Genomic DNA, 19,274 nt, shown 5'->3' on the forward strand with positions numbered 1-19,274 from the left:
TGCGTGATGATTTCTTTAATTGAAGAACGGGAAATACAACAACTATAACACTTGAGGCTGGATCAAACTCCGCATCCTATTTGTAGCCGTCATTATTTAATACAATACGACGTGACCGTGATGAAACAGAAAATGTGGCATTAATGCGCATAAAGTAATGCAATCTAGTTATCGTTCATGTTTGTTTGTTCATTGACATTTGGTCAACAACAAAAGCCCTGTCCCTCAGTTGCCTAGAGGGCACGATGTTATCAATGTCTGCCATATTGGCTTTCCCACTGATCTGAGCTGTGAGCGGACTATTGTGCCTGTGTGCGGGTTTGGCGGATATCCACTGCCATCTTTCACCCTGAAGAAGGCGTGTCACCTCTCCAGTCCCCCACGGTTAGTGGCGCTTTGTCCCCGCTGCAAGCCAAGCAGAGGCTTCTGAGCCGACTAAGGGCATGGCGGCGGCTCCGGTAACGCAGCGGACCGGCGGAACCCGAGCGCAACTACCGCCCTGCTATTACGAGGGCTATCTTGAAAAACGGGGAGCCAAAGAGAAGGTATTTTAGTCGGGTTTTTTTGTTTTTATATGGCAGACTAAAGCATGCGTTAGATCACGCTGAAAATGTAAACGCCGGTATGTCGTCCGAAATTGCATGTCTCCGCTCTGTATTGTGCGTATGGGCGAGGCCAGGGGAGCATGACAGTTGTCTTGTCACGTCGTCGTGTTATATGCGTTATAATGCGCTAATAAGCGACAGTTCACGGCGGCCGGTCGAAACATGCAGCTGCGGTAGGGATAATTCCATCCGCCCGAAAACGAAAACTTAAGTCGGCGTTCTCGTCCAAGTTAAAGGATGTCTGTGACGCTATGAAAACGGTCGACTAACAGTTCTGAAAACCAGAATAAATATGTTCAGCTGTTTGATTTCCCTCATGCAGGCTCTGTCCACGATATTTCTGGCAGTCGCGACAGTTATATGGACACACCTTATTGCGAATCATACAACTGCATAGGAAAAAATGTAACCCTGATACTAATTAGTCGTAATAGGGCGTTAATTACCAAAGTCAGTACATAAATCGCCTTGGTCTGCTGCATTTATGTATGGACAAACCAACAGCGAAATTAGTCACATCTATTCCAAGCATTATTTGATCATTTGAATTTAATAAAACCAGATACAAAATGACAGTTTTTCTAATCGACTTCATAGTTTTGTGATTGTTTGGGTTGCCAAAGGTGCTGCTACCGCATTCGCTTTATTCATTATTCGTTTTGTGCTGAAATTTAGTTTCAAAAGACTTTGGATTTACGACTGTATGCACAGTATTATTGCAGGGCATAGCGTCTCACTGCCTGCCACTGTCTATGTTATATGAGTTATGATTAAATATTGAAACTTAAAAGCATCAGCATCAGTAATGGGGATGCTTGACAAAGGGAACGAGACGGAAACCCTGGACGTAAAGCTGATGTCCCTCGGGGAGAGGTTCAGGTGCAGGAGGTCTGCGCGTGTGTTGTGTTGGGAGGATTCGGGACAGCTGTGCTCCGGGACTGAGCGCGAGCAGTGCCCCTGGGGGTCGCGTGCTGCCGCCGCCGAGCTGTGGATTTGCTCATGCATGGCTGTAGAGGATTAGGCAGGAGAAAGAGTGTATGCAGATGCTGCAGCATTTTAGCTCCGCACGTGTGTGCGGAGCCTGAAAGATGGTGAGACCAGATGACCGCGGCGACTGAGACACTCGTGGACATGAAGTGGTTGCGCTGCACTTCATGCACTGAATTGGTACTTAAATGGATTGTGTGAATGTGCTGTTTAACATTTAATTTATGCAAATACTATTAATGTCGGTGACTGCCTTAATGGTCTTTGTAATTTATCTGGCAATTTTTATGTCCAAGACAAATTTTCCCATGGAGCTAAATAGGGACTCTTTATCAGATGAGCGCTTCTATACAGATAGTGTATAATTTATTATTATAAGAATTAGAACAAAGGTTTTGCCAGTTTTTACATATGTACATTTCTGTTATGTCCTTACTGTTAACTTAAAAGAAAATGAATGTCCAGCAGTGGTGGTGGTGGTGGTGGTGGGTTTTTTTTTTGTTGTTGTTGTTTGTTTTTTTGTTTTTTTCTTTGTTAAACATTCATAGCAAAATAAAGTATCAGATGCCACTAAAGTGACAGTCTTACACACACAGTAAACTGAGGTGTTTTCTCCGTCTTACAGACATCCCTAAACCCGGGCGTTTTCTCCGTCTTACAGACATCCCTAAACTCGGGCGTTTTCTGTGGCTTACACAGATGTCCCTAAACTCAGGCGTTTTCTCTGTCTTACACAGGTGTCCCTAAACTCGGGCGTTTTCTCTGTCTTACACAGACGTCCCTAAACTCGGGCGTTTTCTGTGGCTTACACAGACGTCCCTAAACTCAGGCGTTTTCTCTGTCTTACATGGACGTCCCTAAACTCGGGCGTTTTCTCTGTCTTACACGGACGTCCCTAAACTCGGGCGTTTTCTCTGTCTTACACAGACGTCCCTAAACTCGGGCGTTTTCTCTGTCTTACACAGGTGTCCCGTCGACTGTGGACTTGCTTGTGTGGCAACACTTTATTTTTCTTCAACAATGCGAAGGATTCTCATGTAAGCATCACATTAGACCTTCCCAAAATTCCCATAAAGCACTGTGGTGTCATGCTAGTGTAAACGGTCAAGTAAATGGTCATGTTAGTGGAGAGGAAAAGAGAGTACATACCAAAGCATTTGATTTTTTGCTTCGGACAAACAGTGTAGGGACCCATCCAGGAGCTTTTACACAAGTGAACGCCAGCATCAGCTTTCCGTACTTCTGATTACATGTTGCCAGGAAGCGTGTACATGTTAGCCCACCCTGGCCTGTGTTAGTGTTACACGTCCACGTGCTCACATGCTTGCGCTTCCCATGCAGTACGTGGAGAAGCTGGATCTGAGCGCGTTTGTGTCCCTGATCGACGACGGCAGTCGCGACAGGAATCTGGAGGCGGCAAGAATGAACCTGCGGATGAAGGATGGCGAGATCAAACTCACCGTGAGCCTCACAGCACGAAAACACAGAGAAGTCGACAGAATGAAGAAATCTGTCTGGGCTCTAAACCCTGCACTCACACAAAGCCTCCATTTCACTGCAGAATAACTTCTACGCAACATGACATGCTTTCAGTTATTTACTCATTCACCCATTATCTTAACTTTTAATTTGAGCATAAGATGTTTCAAGACAGACCGTACAACACAAATCACAGAATAAACAAGTTCCTCCCAAAATCCAGAACGTAATATGATTCATTCCCATTCAGTCCGTATTCAGCCAGCTTTCAGCCTGCCCTCTGTCTCTGGAAAAGGGGGCTGGCACTCAATTAGGGATCATGTGACATTTTGGGGACAGTGAATTCATGCATTGTCTTGCTTGCTGGCTTGTGAAATCGGAGTCTTATGATTGCTAACAATAAACTGAACTGAACTTATCTTTTTCCTTCCAGGTGGTCGTCATGTGGCTACTAGTTCAGGTTTAGGTGATTTTCCAGTAACATAATGCGAGGTTCCTGCATGCTGGAAGGGACGCTTTGGTCATGGTACAGGCTACAGCAGTAGTGACCTCACTCACTCACTCACTCAGTGTTTCATCTCCCCTCAGGCTCCTAACCTGGAGGCGCGTGAGCTGTGGAAAGGTTTCATCTACTCTGTAGTTGATGTGAGTGCAACACGTTCTAAAACTGAATAGAAGCCAGCTCTCTGTGGTCAAAGCACTACAGAGTGCCTTCTTTGACCTTTGACCTAGATCAATTGATCCCATTATTAAAGTATTTTCTCAATGTTTTAACGAAAAAAAACCCAAAAAACTTCTTTAGTCATTGTTCAGGACGTAAAACTTTACTTGATTATAGAAGTGCGACATTTTTCATTCTGATAGTGTTGTTTTATCTGGGCTTGTGGGAACTCAGCAGGTCTGAAATAGCACCGTATCAGATCTTTTTCCACTGTGGGTATGCAAATGTGCCCAGTTCTATGCTCAAGGTCTTAAATCCGCTAACACAGAACCTCATCTGCTCCCATGGTAGAACTGCACAGCGACAAGCGCAAAAGACCCATAAATCAAAGGAACTGCTGGCAGTGATTTGAGATTCTGTCTGTTCGGGAGAGAACAAGGAAAGCTTGTGTGTTCAACCCGGCACTTTAGCTCAGAACAACAATGGGGCCCGTATATGACGAGCAATCTCTTGTGCTCTTAATCTTACACTAATGTTATTAATTTGCACGTGAATGCTTTAGGAATGTGCATTGCGTTCGTCCCTATCCTCATTCTGCAGACTTCTTATTCTGTAAAGAATAGCTTATTTGTAATAGAGCCATGAATTTAAATGATGTCTAAAAGGGCTTTGTTTATTTCCTAGCAGGCATCTCCCCGACCACTTTAAGGAAAAGCATCTAAATAATGATGCTGAAAGTATTTTGTTCATGATTTCACAGCTGCGGAAGTGGTTTTTTGCGCAGTGCAGTCCAAAAGTATTTGGATAGTGGCATAATTTTGGCTGGCTTTGATTTGAAATGGAGCAAAGAGTATAAAGTGCATCCCGCAGACCCTGAGTGTTTTCAGACCGCAGACATCGCAGACAGCTTCTTTCGTTCGTGTGAGAGTTAATCTCGCTCCTGCTGTTGGTAGTCACTTCATCAGCCAACGTGAGCCAGGCAGTTCCGAGTCTGGGCGCTACCTCCATCATGTTTTCAAGATGAGGCAGTAGGCTGGGAAGCCAAAGCCCTTCCTTTTACCCACGGTTTGCATGGTGCAGTGAGCCCTCTGAGCCCGTGCCGATCTGACCGCTCCTTTATGCCAACGACCTGCTCCAGTGGTCTTGGTAAAAGTTTCTCCTTTGTTCTCGTCTGAAATAGTTCTTTGTCGTCCGCTCGTTTGCACCTGTTTGTTCACTATTGCTGCGTTCCTGCTCCTTGCACAAGCAGCCGCGTTGGGTGGTTCTGGGGGATTTGTTAGGATTCTCTGCCTCTTGGCTCTCTGGCACAGTCGCTCCCTTCTTCGTGCCGCATTCCCACATGTGAGCAGCACAGAATCCAATTCCAGACTTGCTGTTGATTCTCAGCAGCGCAGAGCTGAAAAACAGCCTGAGCCAACAGTTGCTGTACAATTACTTTCAGTCTCCTAAAAAGTAGACTATGCATAAGAGCTGTAATCCCTACACAGTTTATGATGATGGACGTACCGTTCCATTGAATTAGAGGCGGCGGCCTGCACTGCGACCTTGTGTTCCTGGTTTCATTCATGTCTACTAGAGTACAGAAGACTAAGCAGCGAAAATTGTGCCACTGTTCAAATATTCGCATGCAGCACTTTGGAGTTCCTCACATGAGTGAATCACTGAATAATATCTAAGTGTTGACAGGGTGAGTTTGTAGCCAGGGGTGCAGCTGCATATGCGTAGGCGTTCTGGGGTGTGTGTGTAAGCGCTCTCTGGGTGTGTGTGTGTGTGTGTGTAAGCGCTCTCTGGGTGTGTGTGTGTGTAAGCGCTCTCTGGGTGTGTGTGTGTGTGTGTGTAAGCGTTCTCTGGGTGTGTGTGTGTGTGTGTGTGTGTGTAAGCCTTCCCTGGGTGTGTGTGTAAGCGTTCTCTGGGTGTGTGTGTGTGTAAGCGTTCTCTGGGTGTGTGTGTGTGTAAGCGTTCTCTGGGTGTGTGTGTGTGTAAGCGTTCTCTGGGTGTGTGTGTGTGTAAGCGTTCTCTGGGTGTGTGTGTGTAAGCGTTCTCTGGGTGTGTGTGTGTAAGCGTTCTCTGGGTGTGTGTGTGTGTAAGCGTTCTCTGGGTGTGTGTGTGTAAGCGTTCTCTGGGTGTGTGTGTGTAAGCGTTCTCTGGGTGTGTGTGTGTAAGCGTTCTCTGGGGGTGTGTGTAAGCGTTCTCTGGGGGTGTGTGTAAGCCTTCCCTGGGTGGGTGTGTGTAAGCCTTCCCTGGGTGTGTGTGTGTAAGCCTTCCCTGGGTGTGTGTGTAAGCGTTCTCTGGGTGTGTGTGTGTAAGCCTTCCCTGGGTGTGTGTGTAAGCGTTCTCTGGGTGTGTGTGTAAGCGTTCCCTGGGTGTGTAAGCGTTCCCTGGGTGTGTGTGTGTAAGCGTTCCCTGGGTGTGTGTGTGTAAGCGCTCTCTGGATGTGCGTGTGTGTGTGTGTAAGCGCTCTCTGGGTGTGTGTGTGTGTGTGTGTGTAAGCGCTCTCTGGGTGTGTGTGTGTGTGTGTGTGTGTGTGTAAGCGCTCTCTGGGTGTGTGTGTGTGTGTGTGTGTGTAAGCGCTCTCTGGGTGTGTGTGTGTGTGTGTAAGCGCTCTCTGGGTGTGTGTGTGTGTGTGTAAGCGCTCTCTGGGTGTGTGTGTGTGTGTAAGCGCTCTCTGGGTGTGTGTGTGTGTGTGTGTAAGCGCTCTCTGGGTGTGTGTGTGTAAGCCTTCCCTGGGTGTGTGTGTAAGCGTTCTCTGGGTGTGTGTGTGTGTAAGCGCTCTCTGGGTGTGTGTGTGTGTAAGCGCTCTCTGGGTGGGTGTGTGTGTGTGTGTGTAAGCGCTCTCTGGGTGTGTGTGTGTGTGTGTGTGTGTAAGCGCTCTCTGGGTGTGTGTGTGTAAGCGCTCTCTGGGTGTGTGTGTGTAAGCCTTCCCTGGGTGTGTGTGTAAGCGTTCTCTGGGTGTGTGTGTGTGTGTAAGCGCTCTCTGGGTGTGTGTGTGTGTGTGTGTGTGTGTAAGCGCTCTCTGGGTGTGTGTGTGTGTGTGTGTAAGCGCTCTCTGGGTGTGTGTGTGTAAGCCTTCCCTGGGTGTGTGTGTAAGCGCTCTCTGGGTGTGTGTGTGTGTGTAAGCGCTCTCTGGGTGTGTGTGTGTGTGTGTGTGTGTGTGTGTGTGTGTGTGTGTGTGTAAGCGCTCTCTGGGTGTGTGTGTGTAAGCGCTCTCTGGGTGTGTGTGTGTAAGCGCTCTCTGGGTGTGTGTGTGTGTGTGTGTAAGCGCTCTCTGGGTGTGTGTGTGTGTGTGTGTAAGCGCTCTCTGGGTGTGTGTGTGTGTGTGTGTGTGTAAGCGCTCTCTGGGTGTGTGTGTGTGTGTGTGTAAGCGCTCTCTGGGTGTGTGTGTGTGTGTGTGTAAGCGCTCTCTGGGTGTGTGTGTGTGTGTGTAAGCGCTCTCTGGGTGTGTGTGTGTGTGTGTGTAAGCGCTCTCTGGGTGTGTGTGTGTGTGTGTGTGTGTGTGTGTAAGCGCTCTCTGGGTGTGTGTGTGTGTGTGTGTGTAAGCGCTCTCTGGGTGTGTGTGTGTGTGTGTGTGTGTGTGTGTGTGTGTGTGTGTGTGTAAGCGCTCTCTGGGTGTGTGTGTGTGTGTGTAAGCGCTCTCTGGGTGTGTGTGTGTGTGTAAGCGCTCTCTGGGTGTGTGTGTGTGTGTGTGTGTGTGTGTGTGTGTGTGTGTGTAAGCGCTCTCTGGGTGTGTGTGTGTGTGTGTGTAAGCGCTCTCTGGGTGTGTGTGTGTGTGTGTGTAAGCGCTCTCTGGGTGTGTGTGTGTGTGTGTGTGTGTAAGCGCTCTCTGGGTGTGTGTGTGTGTGTGTGTGTGTAAGCGCTCTCTGGGTGTGTGTGTGTGTGTGTGTGTGTGTAAGCGCTCTCTGGGTGTGTGTGTGTGTGTGTGTGTGTAAGCGCTCTCTGGGTGGGTGTGTGTGTGTGTGTAAGCGCTCTCTGGGTGGGTGTGTGTGTGTGTGTAAGCGCTCTCTGGGTGTGTGTGTGTGTGTGTGTAAGCGCTCTCTGGGTGTGTGTGTGTGTGTGTGTGTGTAAGCGCTCTCTGGGTGTGTGTGTGTGTGTGTGTAAGCGCTCTCTGGGTGTGGCCCACAGCTCTCGGTGCCCACCACGCTGACCTTACTGCCGGGGCAGGTGCACGTGCTGAAGGAGGCGGTGGAGAAGGAACGACAGCGGCGGAGGGCGGCACGCTCGCTGGCCAGGGCCCCTGCCTCTCCGCTCTCTGTCCCCCTGGTGGGGGAGATCCCTGCGTGAGTACGGCAGGGCAGAGGTGGGGACAAGTGGCTCCCATTTGCATATTTAGAGCCCCATCTTGCTGGGTTATGGCAGAACGCAACAGTAACGAAATAATCATTTTTTAATCAACCCTGCTAATAACTAGCAATGCATCACTAGTAAAGGGTGCGTTCGTCTGTCTGGTGTGTAGTGAGTTCAGGTGTAACGTAGAGCGGTAAGGAGCAAGATTTATTATGGGTAAATCCAAAATCAGAGTGGTTTAGGCAGTCCAGGGTCATGGAGCCAACACGAAGAGCAGGGGGAAACATGATTAAACAAAACAAACACACGAAGGCACACGGGAAAGCAGGCTATAGCTAAGGCTAGGAAACACGAAGGCTAAGATAAACACAAAGGCAGTACAAAGAACCAACCATAACTAAACACATTCACAAATTCAATAATTCAAACAATGAACAGCCACGACCAAGCCACACAACAGGGTTTAAATACATGAACTAGAAACGAGGGACAGGTGTACGCAATCAAACAATGTGAGGACAAAACGAAACTATGGAACGGAACTAAACACAACACGGGGAAGACACGGAACATGGAAAATGGAAGGGACTGATCGTGACTGGTGATCTAGTTATGAAGCCTCTTTAGAGTCACAGGGACTGGCCCTCCACATATGCAGATGTCTGCAATACCATACAAACAGCAGAGCTATGTTGCTGTTGCATATAAATGTTGTTTTGAAAAAACATTTTTGTTCAAGATTTCAAAGAACACGGGGTGGGAATTGTATGTTGTAGTTCAGTTGAGTTTGAAGAAAAAAAACTCAACTGAACTACAACATTTTTTTTTACTCCATTTTCGATGTACTTGCTATTCAAGCCTTTGCATACGCATTCACATATTTGTGGACTGTGGGGCACAACAAAAGCAATATGTGCGATATGTTTGCGTGCATGCGTGTGTTCACGTTCGTGTGCCTGTGCGTGTGCGGAGCAGCTGTTTCAGGCCCGTGTCTCGCACGGAGGCGGAGGTCCTGCTGGAGAGACACCCTGACTGTGGGAACATGCTGCTGAGACCAGGACGAGACGGCAGCTCTCTCGCTGTTACTACACGCCAGGACCTGAACGGGTACAGTCCCAAGCACCCCAGCTTTCCGTTCCTCTCCTCATTTACAATACCCCCCCCATTTCTCTGTTTTTCCCTGCCTACTCCCTCTGTCATCTTTCAGCGTTGCCTGCACGTTTCTCTGCCCTTTATTGACTGTCGATTATTCTCTCACTCACTCATTCACTCACCTGCCCTCGCTCGCTCACTCCCCCTCACTCACCTGCCCTCACTCGCTCACTCCCCCTCGCTCAGTCCCGCTCGCTCACTTCCCCTCGCTCACTCCCCCTCACTCACCTGCCCTCGCTCGCTCACTCCCCCTCACTCACCTGCTCTCGCTCGCTCACTCCCCCTCACTCCCTTCCCCTCGCTCACTCGCTCACTCCCCCTACTCACTCCCCCCACTCCCTTCCCCTCGCTCACTCACTCCCCCTCACTCACCTGCCCTCGCTCGCTCACTCCCCCTCACTCACCTGCTCTCGCTCGCTCACTCCCCCTCACTCCCTTCCCCTCGCTCACTCGCTCACTCCCCCCCACTCCCTTCCCCTCACCCCCTTCCCCTCGCTCACTCACTCCCCCTCACCCCCTTCCCCTCGCTCACTCACTCCCCCTCACCCCCTTCCCCTCGCTCACTCACTTCCCCTCACTCACTCCCCCTCACTCCCTTCCCCTCGCTCACTCCCCCCCACTCCCTTCCCCTCGCTCACTCACTCCCCCTCACCCCCTTCCCCTCGCTCACTCACTCCCCCCCACTCCCTTCCCCTCGCTCACTCACTCCCCCTCACCCCCTTCCCCTCGCTCACTCACTCCCCCCCACTCCCTTCCCCTCGCTCACTCACTCCCCCTCACCCCCTTCCCCTCGCTCACTCACTCCCCCTCACTCCCTTCCCCTCGCTCACTCACTCCCCCTCACTCACTCCCCCTCACTCACCTGCCCTCGCTCACTCACTCCCCCTCACTCCCTTCCCCTCGCTCACTCGCTCACTCCCCCTCACTCCCTTCCCCTCGCTCACTCGCTCACTCCCCCTCGCTCACTCCCCCTCACTCATCAGCCCATCCTCCCTGCTCGCTGCTCCTGCCCTCCCTCACTCTCCCTCACTCACTCACTCACTGTTGCTCGCTGGCTTGCTGCTTCTACACATTTAGTTTGGACCTGTCAAATGCCCTACTCTACTGTCTGCCTGTTGTATCAGCTCAGTCTTCAGGCACTACCGAGTGACGCAGAAGCTACAGGGAGGCTACATCATTGACGTGGAAAACCCGGTATGTAAGGTTTCATCTTCCCTAAACACGCAGATATGATGTGACGGTGTTATCGGTGAAAAAACTGGCTGCCTGTCACTCAGCAGATCCCCTGTCCCACTCTCTACGATGTCATCAACGCTCTAGTGGAGAAAACGGCGGGCACGCTACAGCCTTTTCTACTGGAGGAGCCTTACGAGGAGAATATCAGTATGCCACACACACACACACACACACACACATACATACATAGGCATATAGATATATCACACACACACACACGCCAGGGCAGAAACTGTACAAATAAAATGTTATTACACCGCACAAACCTGCTGGAGCAAATCCACACCAACCTGCTGGAGATTCACTCAAAAACTATCAGTACACCACGTATACATCCACTCGCACACCACACACGTGCTGCAAGAGCCGTAGGAAGGCTGATCGGTATGCCTTACAGACACACACACACTCATAAACCTTACAAAAAAAATGTTGTTATACCACATACGCACATCCATACATACCACACATTCACATAAACACCACAATCTGCCTGTAGATGTGTGTGTGTGTGTGTGTGGTGTATGTGTGGATGTGACGTGTGGTGTTTGGGGGGTGTAGATATGATATGTGGTGTGCTTGGGGTTTCGGGGTGTGTGGGGATGCGCAAGCAGTGTGTTGGGTCTGCATGTGTAGGGTGTGTGTGGTGTGCTGATAGAGTTCATTTCTGTGCTTGTGTGCTGACGGTCCTGCTGTGATTCCTTGTTGTTCCTTCAGCTTACATTTCCTCCAATGACGAGAATGGAGAGCGAACACTGCACTGTGCGCCCACGCCCCTTTTCTCCCGAGCACCCACACTGCCCCCTAAAGGTGTGAGCCTGCAAATACACGCTTGGGGTGCCGCGTGAGCAGTGGCTGTTGGCAGACTCGCACACCAGTTTTTGATAGACTTACTACAAGAGTTTGAATATGTTTGCCCTTGTGTTGAATAATGCTCTGTGTGTGTGTGTGTGTGTGTGTGTGTGTGTGTGTGTGCTGAGCAGGGTCGGAGAGATGGACGTTGAGGTCACAGTCTAAATCTCCAAGTCCCTCGCACAGGTCATTAAGCCCTCCAGGATCCCCGTCAAGCCCAATGAGACGACTCGTACTGTCTCCCTCGCCATTGTCACAGAGTGAGGGACACACACACACACACACACACACACACACACATACACACAGAGTACATAATCCCTGACTTACACTAATAACACAAACAGCTGTACTTTATTTAATGCTGATCATTTCATTGTTCACAGTTCCACCTAGAACAAGTATGAGCCTCAGGGTTGTTCACTGGTAGAATCTCTTTTAGCAACATTTTACCAGATATTTCCTGTAGCTACCTTGCACAGTGGTAGGGAGCAATTTTGAACCTTTCTTCCCTGCTAAACTCTTTCAGGTCGTTGATATTTCTGGTGCTCCATGTGCAAAGTTCTCTTTGAATATCCCTAATTGAACAATTCCATTATATACATGAACTTTGTCATGGACCACCACCCTGTTATTCTTCTGAAACATTTCTTGATCCAGCTGCTGTGGTATAGTATAGATAGTGTAATATAGTTTAGTGTAGTGTAGTGTAATACAGTATAGTGTAGTGTAATATAGTATAGTATAGTATAGAATAGTATAGTCTAGTCCCTGTTCTCAGAGTAAGCTATCCCAGGCTCAGATCATGATTATCCCTCCTTTGTGCTTCATGGTTGGAATGGTTTGGTCGTGGTTGGCACTGTGATTTCTTTTCCTCGTCTCCCTAACTATATTATCGCTTGTTTCTGCCAAAGGATTCAGCTTTTGTTTTGAAGTTCCACTGAACTTTCTCAGACGTCTTGGGAAAGTAGAAACGGAACAAAATTTCCTCTGTTTGCATCCCATTCCTTCACACCTGGGCATGGTTCACATGAGCAACGTTTGCTCTGGAGCAACACACTCCGTCAATAACCAAACTTTACGTGTCTTTTCTATCAAAGATCAGAGCATATTTGTAATAGTAATGAATGCAGAAATCCAGGTATTTTCTGCCACTGCAGAGGGACAGCTCTTGGTTAGTAACATCCGGTATTGTCCGGAATGGGGCTGTTTTATTTTGAAATCAGACTTTCAGAGGTGAAGGTTTCTGAGGTGAGACCAAAGTCACAGCCAGGCTACTTGGTAAGAAAGACAAGTGCATTTGCTGAAAACAAAATTCAGAACCTGTTTCGAAACTTCTGAACTATAACAGTTGGCTCCTATAGCTCATTAGAGCATGGTGCCAATAACTCCTTGGGTCATGGGTACGCTTCCCAGAAAGCACTTGTACTCTCATGCTGATAAATATGTAAGTCTCTGAATAAGAACATCGGCTCCCTTCCAGTGCTGCTTTGTCAGCAGGGTGGACCAGCAGCCATTCAAACACACCTGCGTCTTCCCTCAGACCACTAGTGCCCCACTGCGTGACTACAAGCAATTTACAAACAAACACCGCACAAAGCGACCAATCAGTGGCCTGTTTTAACCTGGTGTTAATTTATTTGCAAAACTTAAGACACCTCAGCGCTCACAGTGAGTGACTGGTTCATGCACATACGCGTGTGCGCACATGCATGCACACACACACACACACACACACACACACACACACACTTTCTCTCTCATGTGCAACAACACACAATCTTCCTCAGATCAGAGCATTATTCACTCTTCTGTTTCAGAAGCCTTCACCGAAGAGCTGAAGCAGAAGCTGGAGAAGAGACGCACCAATCAGGACTGATTTCCCCTTTCTCCTCAGCCAATCAGCAGCACGGCCCTGCCCCATCACTGCCGGATTCAGCCAGTGCCTTGTGACGCGGTCGCCCGACCCGTTGCCCCAGACAGTCGCCGCTCGATAACGTTCTTCTACGGAAGTACCATCTAATTTCCGTGGTGCACCCTTACCAAGCTCAGCACAAGCATCCAACGAAATACCTCTCTTCAGGATGTGAAACCGCCGTCGACAGGGCGAAGGTCAACTACGGGACCCTGAGATGGACACGTATTTGAGCCGACGATCGGTGCCTCACCTGTCTCCAGCGAAGCTGTTTTTCACCCCAGGTTCCTTTCCTTGACTACCCACACCTCAAGCAGAAACCGCGAGCAAGCAGCAAGCACAGCAGACCGGCTGAACATACAGACGGCTGTCGGACCACTGATCTCACGGGGGGGCGCTGATGATGGACTGTACATTAATGTATGTTCTGACACTATGTCAACTGCTATAAGTGTTCTGTGGGTTTCATAGAGTTTGTGACGTCTCTCACGTGGTTCCATGAGTGTTGTAAGGAAGTCGGGGTTCTAAAGGAAACCGTTACATTTTCGAATTTGTTTGATGCCTTCTGCACACGGTCGCAGCAGGTAAAAGTCCAGAATCTGAAATGCTCTGCTAATGTTGTAACGAAACAATGGCAGTGAAGAATGATGGTCAGGTTTGCAGGCTGTAACGTTCAGAAAAGTGTATATAATGTTTCTGTAGTGAGATGTTTCTGATTGACTGATAAACTGTGGTTGTCGTTACTGGGTTGTGTAATGGAAGTGCATGGTGCTACTGTAGATATTTAAGTTCTTATGAATGTCACTGTTGACTTTTGTTGTATTTATTGGAATTAAAGGGAAGACTTTTTAAAATCATTTTTCCATGTAGTATATAAAGTGGCTCACGTGTCCCTAACCCTTTTTTAAAATCTGATTTAGGAATCTGATCCAGCAGCCAAAAAAAAAAAAAAAAAAAAAAAAAGTCCCTGACGTTGTTAAAGAAACTGATCCCTGAACGGAGACGTTGTTATGTGACATCACCTGCAACCACTAGATGGAGCCAGTGTTTACTTTTAAAGACGGAGCGAGCGCAAGCGCGAGGGAGCAGATGGCACGAGCTTGCCGTCGGATTTGTTCAGGGCTCATACTTTTAGCAATAAACACCTCTCATAGTAATTCTTCCCAGAACTGTGATTTCCCAACGCTCGCATGTCAGAACAGAGGCGGGAGACACTCGCACCGTGTTTAAAGGACTGCTCCTGCATGCCCTCGTCTAGGGTGATGTCACTCCGAGATGCGATAAAGATCAAACGTATTTCAGCACTGCTGGGCACATTTTTGTCCTGAACTAGACGAGCAGTGGCACTGGGTGTGTGGCGGTATGTACTAGAGCTCGAACACCTGAAATATGCTGTCAGGCCTTAGGTTTTAGGCTTCTTTGTTACAGCACTGGGCAAATTACTCTGTTTTGAAAACAGGTGAGCAGAAAAATGCCCCCAACAGCCACTAAACTCGCCTGTTCGTGTCAGGACTTGCTACATGTGTTGCGATAGGTGGTCTGTTCCCGTCATTAGTAGCAGTAGTCTTCCGAATACAATGAAAACGAGCTTGTGCGTATCATCTATAAGATCTTTGCCAGTTTGCCTTTCCCTGACACTGGAATCGACTGTAGAACTTGTCATCTTCCCATGGCAAAATGCACATTTAAACAGGAAAACAGCATGTGATGCGAGTTCCTCTCTCTCTCTCTCTCCCTCCCTCCCTCCCTCCCTTCCTCCTCCAGTGACGTGTGTGTGTGTGTGTGTTTGTGTGTGTGTGCATGTGTGCGCGCACGGGAGGGCAGCCTGTTGTGGCGTGCTCTTTCTCCCTGGTCTCGCAGGCTGTGGAATCTCTCTGGAGCTCATTCACTCCTCACCGCAGGGCCCAAGCAGTTTGACTTCCACGGCAACAATGCGTCGGACCCCATGAGCGCCAAAGACGCTGTCCAGGAGAGACAGCAGACGATCTGCACGGCCTGGCCGAGCCTGGCCCCTCCTTCACGATCATATAAAGGTCTGCTTGTTTTTGTGTAGAGGGGGTGAGAGAAAAGGGTGTGTGTGTGTGTGTGTGTGTGTGTGTGTGTGTGTGTGTGTGTGTGTGTGTGTGTGTGAGAGAGAGAGAGAGAGAGAGAGAGCAAAGTCAAACATAGAAGCATTTCATCCACAAGGACACAGGAGGAGACAGGCTTACAAGGTAAGTTTCTTATCCGGGTTGTCAATAAATTTGACTATCAGTAGACTAAAATCAAACAAGGTCTAACTAGCTGGACAGGTTTAGGCAAGATTTGTATTTTAGTGTCACTGTTTTTCCCCTGCAAGTTAGAATTTACTGAAGGTGTTTCCTGTTTAATGACTCTCACTGGCAATACAAACCTATCAGAAAACTAGATTCACATCCTGTCTCGCTTTTATGTGCATTAAATGATTGTTTCTTCTGTATTTTACAATAATACCTTGTTTGGGGAATCCACATTTTTAAGGATAACAAAGTATATTCAAAGAACCTCCTGCTGATGTACGGATCTTTCTCTTTCTCTCTCTCTCTCTCTCTCTCTCTCTCTCTGTCTCACACCCTGTCTCCGTGCCTGTGTATACATGTGTGCGTGACCTCTGCATGAGCTGCTCAGCTTGAAACGCGAATGCTCTCGTCTTGCATGCTGAGGTCTGTCTCCTCGGGCTAGGTGCAACCGAGCTGGGACATACCCATTCAAGTCCATCAGTGGGGCGTTGCGCAAGCCGCGATGCGTCCTCAGTAAAACAAGCCCAACCTTTATCGTGGAGGGTTTGGTCTGCCTCGAGATAAGGGGCCTTAAACCAAACAAAGTACGCTCCTGGCACAGAGGTAGCAGGGCGTATCGCAGCTCCACGGCTTCTCGGTTTATTTCCTCCGTGTATCTTTAGGTTTGTTGCCCGAACATCTAACCGATCAAAGGGCAGCAGGTGTGTTTATGGGGTGCTGTAAGCAGAGACGGATGTGAACTGGCGTTCGAGTATTCACAACATCAAAGCATAAACTGTATGCGTGGAACTGCGTACGCTCTCTTACACCAGGACATATGAACATGAGGTCCTGACAGGTCTGGCGATGTGTTGATCAGTGTACAGGGATACAGGTGCATCTCTTTAAAAGCCCTTGATTTCAGAAACCATACAATGTTAATGCAGTTGGCCACATTTCTCTCCTCATACTCTTCAAGCAAAGTACATTTTGCCAAACCCTGAACACCAGTTTTGGCATGTGCAGTTCTTATTTCTTTATGAAATGCCGGTCAGAACACACTGTGCCTTCCTGAGTCTACCAGGTACCTGTCACGCACATTCTCAAAGTTTGTTTAAGTCACAGCCTGCAAAATACAATGTACAGTGTACAAAAGAAACTAATATGACGGAAGTCCAACAGATCACTTCTGCAGAGTCTCCTACATGGGGGTCGGGGCAGTGGTAGCTCAGTGGTTAAGGTATATGACTTGTAATCAGAAGCTTGCCAGTTCAAGACCCACTGCAGCCAAGTTGCCACTGTTGGGCCCCTGAGCAAGGCCCTTAACCCTCAGTTGCTCAAACTGTACTCAGACACAAGTGTAAGTCGCATTGGATAAAAGCGTCAGCTAAATGCCTTAAACGTAAATGTTTTTTCCAGTAGTGGAAACGGGATTTTGTTCTGTGTTGTCACTATATGCAGTGTTAAGCCACACGAGCACTGCAATCAGCAGGTTTTCTCTTTCTGTTCTATTTGTGTGGTCTAATCTTTTGTATAATCAACAACCCTATAAACCCCAGTCAGTCAAATCTGTTTTCAAAATACTTAATTTGGGTGTAACTTGTGTATTATATCACAATAGTCAATGGATGCTATCCATTTTGTGACCGTACCGTAGCGATTTTGTGTGTTTTGAATGATGTAATGTTTTAGGCTCTTTTGCATGGGTAGAGCTGTGAGAAATGGTTTTCTGGAGAGAGAAGTTTTACTTGGAGTTTGGACAGTGAAGTTGGTGTTTCAGGAAATGAATCCTATTGGCTAAGAACGACAGCGATAATGCGGCGCTGACCAACACTGATGGCTGAGCTCTAGCAGTCCGCGCAGATCACCTTGCACGGGCCGGGCTCTAATACACACGCCACCAACGGCTGTGGGTAACTGGATTGGTTGGCGCGAACTTCATGGTCCGAAGCAGCTGGCCGCCGAGATGGAGACGTGGTCGGCTTCTCTCCAAGCCCTTTGAGTGTGATCTCTCCTCATGCACGTGCACTTCTGCAACACCTCGGGCCACGAACGCTGACCTTTTCACCTTTGACCTATGAGATTATTTCATACTTTCAGTTCTTCTTGGGGTTTTTTTGTGTTTGGTGGGACTGCCTTCTTCCTTCATCATTACACAACACCTGTTACAGAGACGGTTCATTCAGTCTACAGCTGCCCCATCTGTTTGATTTACAGATCACAGAGTTTGTCATTCAGTAGCTGCTGTAGCAAGTTTATATGAGGAACCACCACACCGGTGGGAGTGATGTCGGTTTTGGTCAGCGCGTCTCTGTGCGTCTCAGCCTGAACATGCAAACCCGTAACAGCCTGAAGAGAAAGTTTCGCCGTGGCAGCGGGCCACGGCACAGAGTGGGTCTTTTGGTCTCTGGCTTTTGTTTCCCCTCGTAACGTCTGCCCTCTGCACTACTGAGTGGCTCGCCGACGGCACATTTACATCACTATTGCGCTGACAAAATTACTGCAGCCACTGATGCTTTCCTTTTCTGCCTGTCTCTCCTCTTCCATCACTTCGCACACTTCGCCTCACACACTCGCACGCTCGCCTTCTTTTTCCTACCTCGCACACTCCCTCTCTGCCTCGCACTCGCGCGCTCCCGCTCTGCCTCGCACACTCCCGCGCTCCCGCTCTGCCTCACGCGCTCCCTCTCTGCCTCGCACTCGCGCGCTCCCGCTCTGCCTCGCACACTCGCGCGCTCCCGCTCTGCCTCATGCGCTCCCTCTCTGCCTCGCACTCGCGCGCTCCCGCTCTGCCTCGCACACTCGCGCGCTCCCGCTCTGCCTCACGCGCTCCCTCTCTGCCTCGCACTCGCACGCTCCCGTTCTGCCTCGCACACTCGCGCGCTCCCTCTCTGCCTCGCAATCGCGCGCTCCCTCTCCCTTTTCCTCCTTTCTTCTTCTTCTCATCTGTCAAAGAAAACTTGAAGAGGGTTTATAAAGAAGAAGTGTGATGGATTTGACTATTATATTGACTATTGACAATAGTTTGGTGTAATCACATTGTAGGTGATAATGGTGACACTAATAGAAAGTTTCTTTTTCAGGGTTGGGTGTTTATGCTGAGTACTGGAAGTCTTATCAATTCTTTTTGCTTCCTGATATTTTAACACGGCATGACATTCTAAACATAACTACAGCGATGAATAATCCCTCAGTCTACCTGTTTTCTTTTTCTTTCTCTCTCCATCTCTTTCTCTCTGTTTCTCCCCTTTCTCTCTCTCCATCTGTCATTTCTCTCTGTTTCTCCTCCTTTTCTCCCCGCTTCTCCCCTCTTCCTCTCTCCCAGATGGCCTCACGCTGTTCCCACTCCTTTGAAGAGGCAGCCCGCGTGGACAAAGCCGAGTCATATATCTCCGTGCCGAGGCGCCCTTGACGGGAGTGGGGGAGGCTGCTCCGAGCAGCTGCTCTCGGGAGATCCCAGCACACATCCCATCCCTCGCGCCCTGCCCCTCCGGGAGGCTGCGAGAGTCCTCGCGTGGGAGTCTAGGACATGCTGTGGCTCCTGCTGCTGTGTGTGTGGGCTCTGGGCGTCCTGCCCGCCGCTGAGGACTGGCCTGCCCACACCGAGCCCCGGAAAAGCTTTAGCCTTAGCAGTAAGTGAGCTAACACCGTTTAACAAACGCTTCCGTTTGTCGCTGCCACATTGCAGCGCGATGATAAGACGTTGTGCCTTTTTAAGATTCGACTAATGTTCGGAAGTCTGCTTGTGCGCCTGTATTGTATTGTCGTGTTCGTTTTGCTCACTCGATGACCCGATTTAAATTAGTTTTTTTTGGTTTTTTTCCCCCTCTCTTCAGTATTACAAGCAGCACAAGTTGCAGTTCCCACAC

At 48.9% G+C, this 19,274-nt stretch overlaps 2 protein-coding genes across 4 annotated transcripts in view; both read left to right on the forward strand.

The window, feature by feature from the left end:
* The first annotated feature begins 28 nt into the window (after positions 1 to 28).
* stap2a (signal transducing adaptor family member 2a) lies at positions 29 to 14,025 on the forward strand. Its single transcript, XM_027025041.3, has 11 exons — positions 29 to 545; positions 2,558 to 2,629; positions 2,934 to 3,053; positions 3,660 to 3,716; positions 7,852 to 8,006; positions 8,989 to 9,120; positions 10,290 to 10,359; positions 10,446 to 10,548; positions 11,119 to 11,211; positions 11,385 to 11,513; positions 13,074 to 14,025. The coding sequence occupies exons 1-11, from the start codon at positions 444 to 446 to the stop codon at positions 13,130 to 13,132; spliced, it is 1,092 nt and encodes a 363-aa protein (XP_026880842.2). The 5' UTR covers positions 29 to 443; the 3' UTR covers positions 13,133 to 14,025.
* Positions 14,026 to 14,958: 933 nt separating this feature from the next.
* The window catches only part of sema4e (semaphorin 4e), a 10,727-nt gene continuing 6,411 nt past the window's right edge, over positions 14,959 to 19,274 (forward strand). The window contains exons 1-3 of one of the 3 annotated variants that reach the window (XM_081723137.1): positions 14,959 to 15,381; positions 18,731 to 19,037; positions 19,242 to 19,274. The exon at positions 19,242 to 19,274 is cut by the window's right edge and continues 181 nt beyond it. Coding sequence is in view for 2 of the 3 variants with exons in the window: in XM_035528285.2 (XP_035384178.2) it covers positions 18,935 to 19,037 (103 nt within the window). In the remaining variant the exon portion in view is untranslated. The remainder of the gene's footprint in view (positions 15,382 to 18,730; positions 19,038 to 19,241) is intronic. The other 2 variants (XM_035528285.2, XM_035528284.2) reach the window with 2 other exon arrangements.

The sequence above is a fragment of the Electrophorus electricus genome, chromosome 11 (genome assembly GCF_041902795.1).
Source record: "Electrophorus electricus isolate QZ-2024a chromosome 11, ASM4190279v1, whole genome shotgun sequence".
Lineage (NCBI taxonomy): Eukaryota > Metazoa > Chordata > Actinopteri > Gymnotiformes > Gymnotidae > Electrophorus > Electrophorus electricus.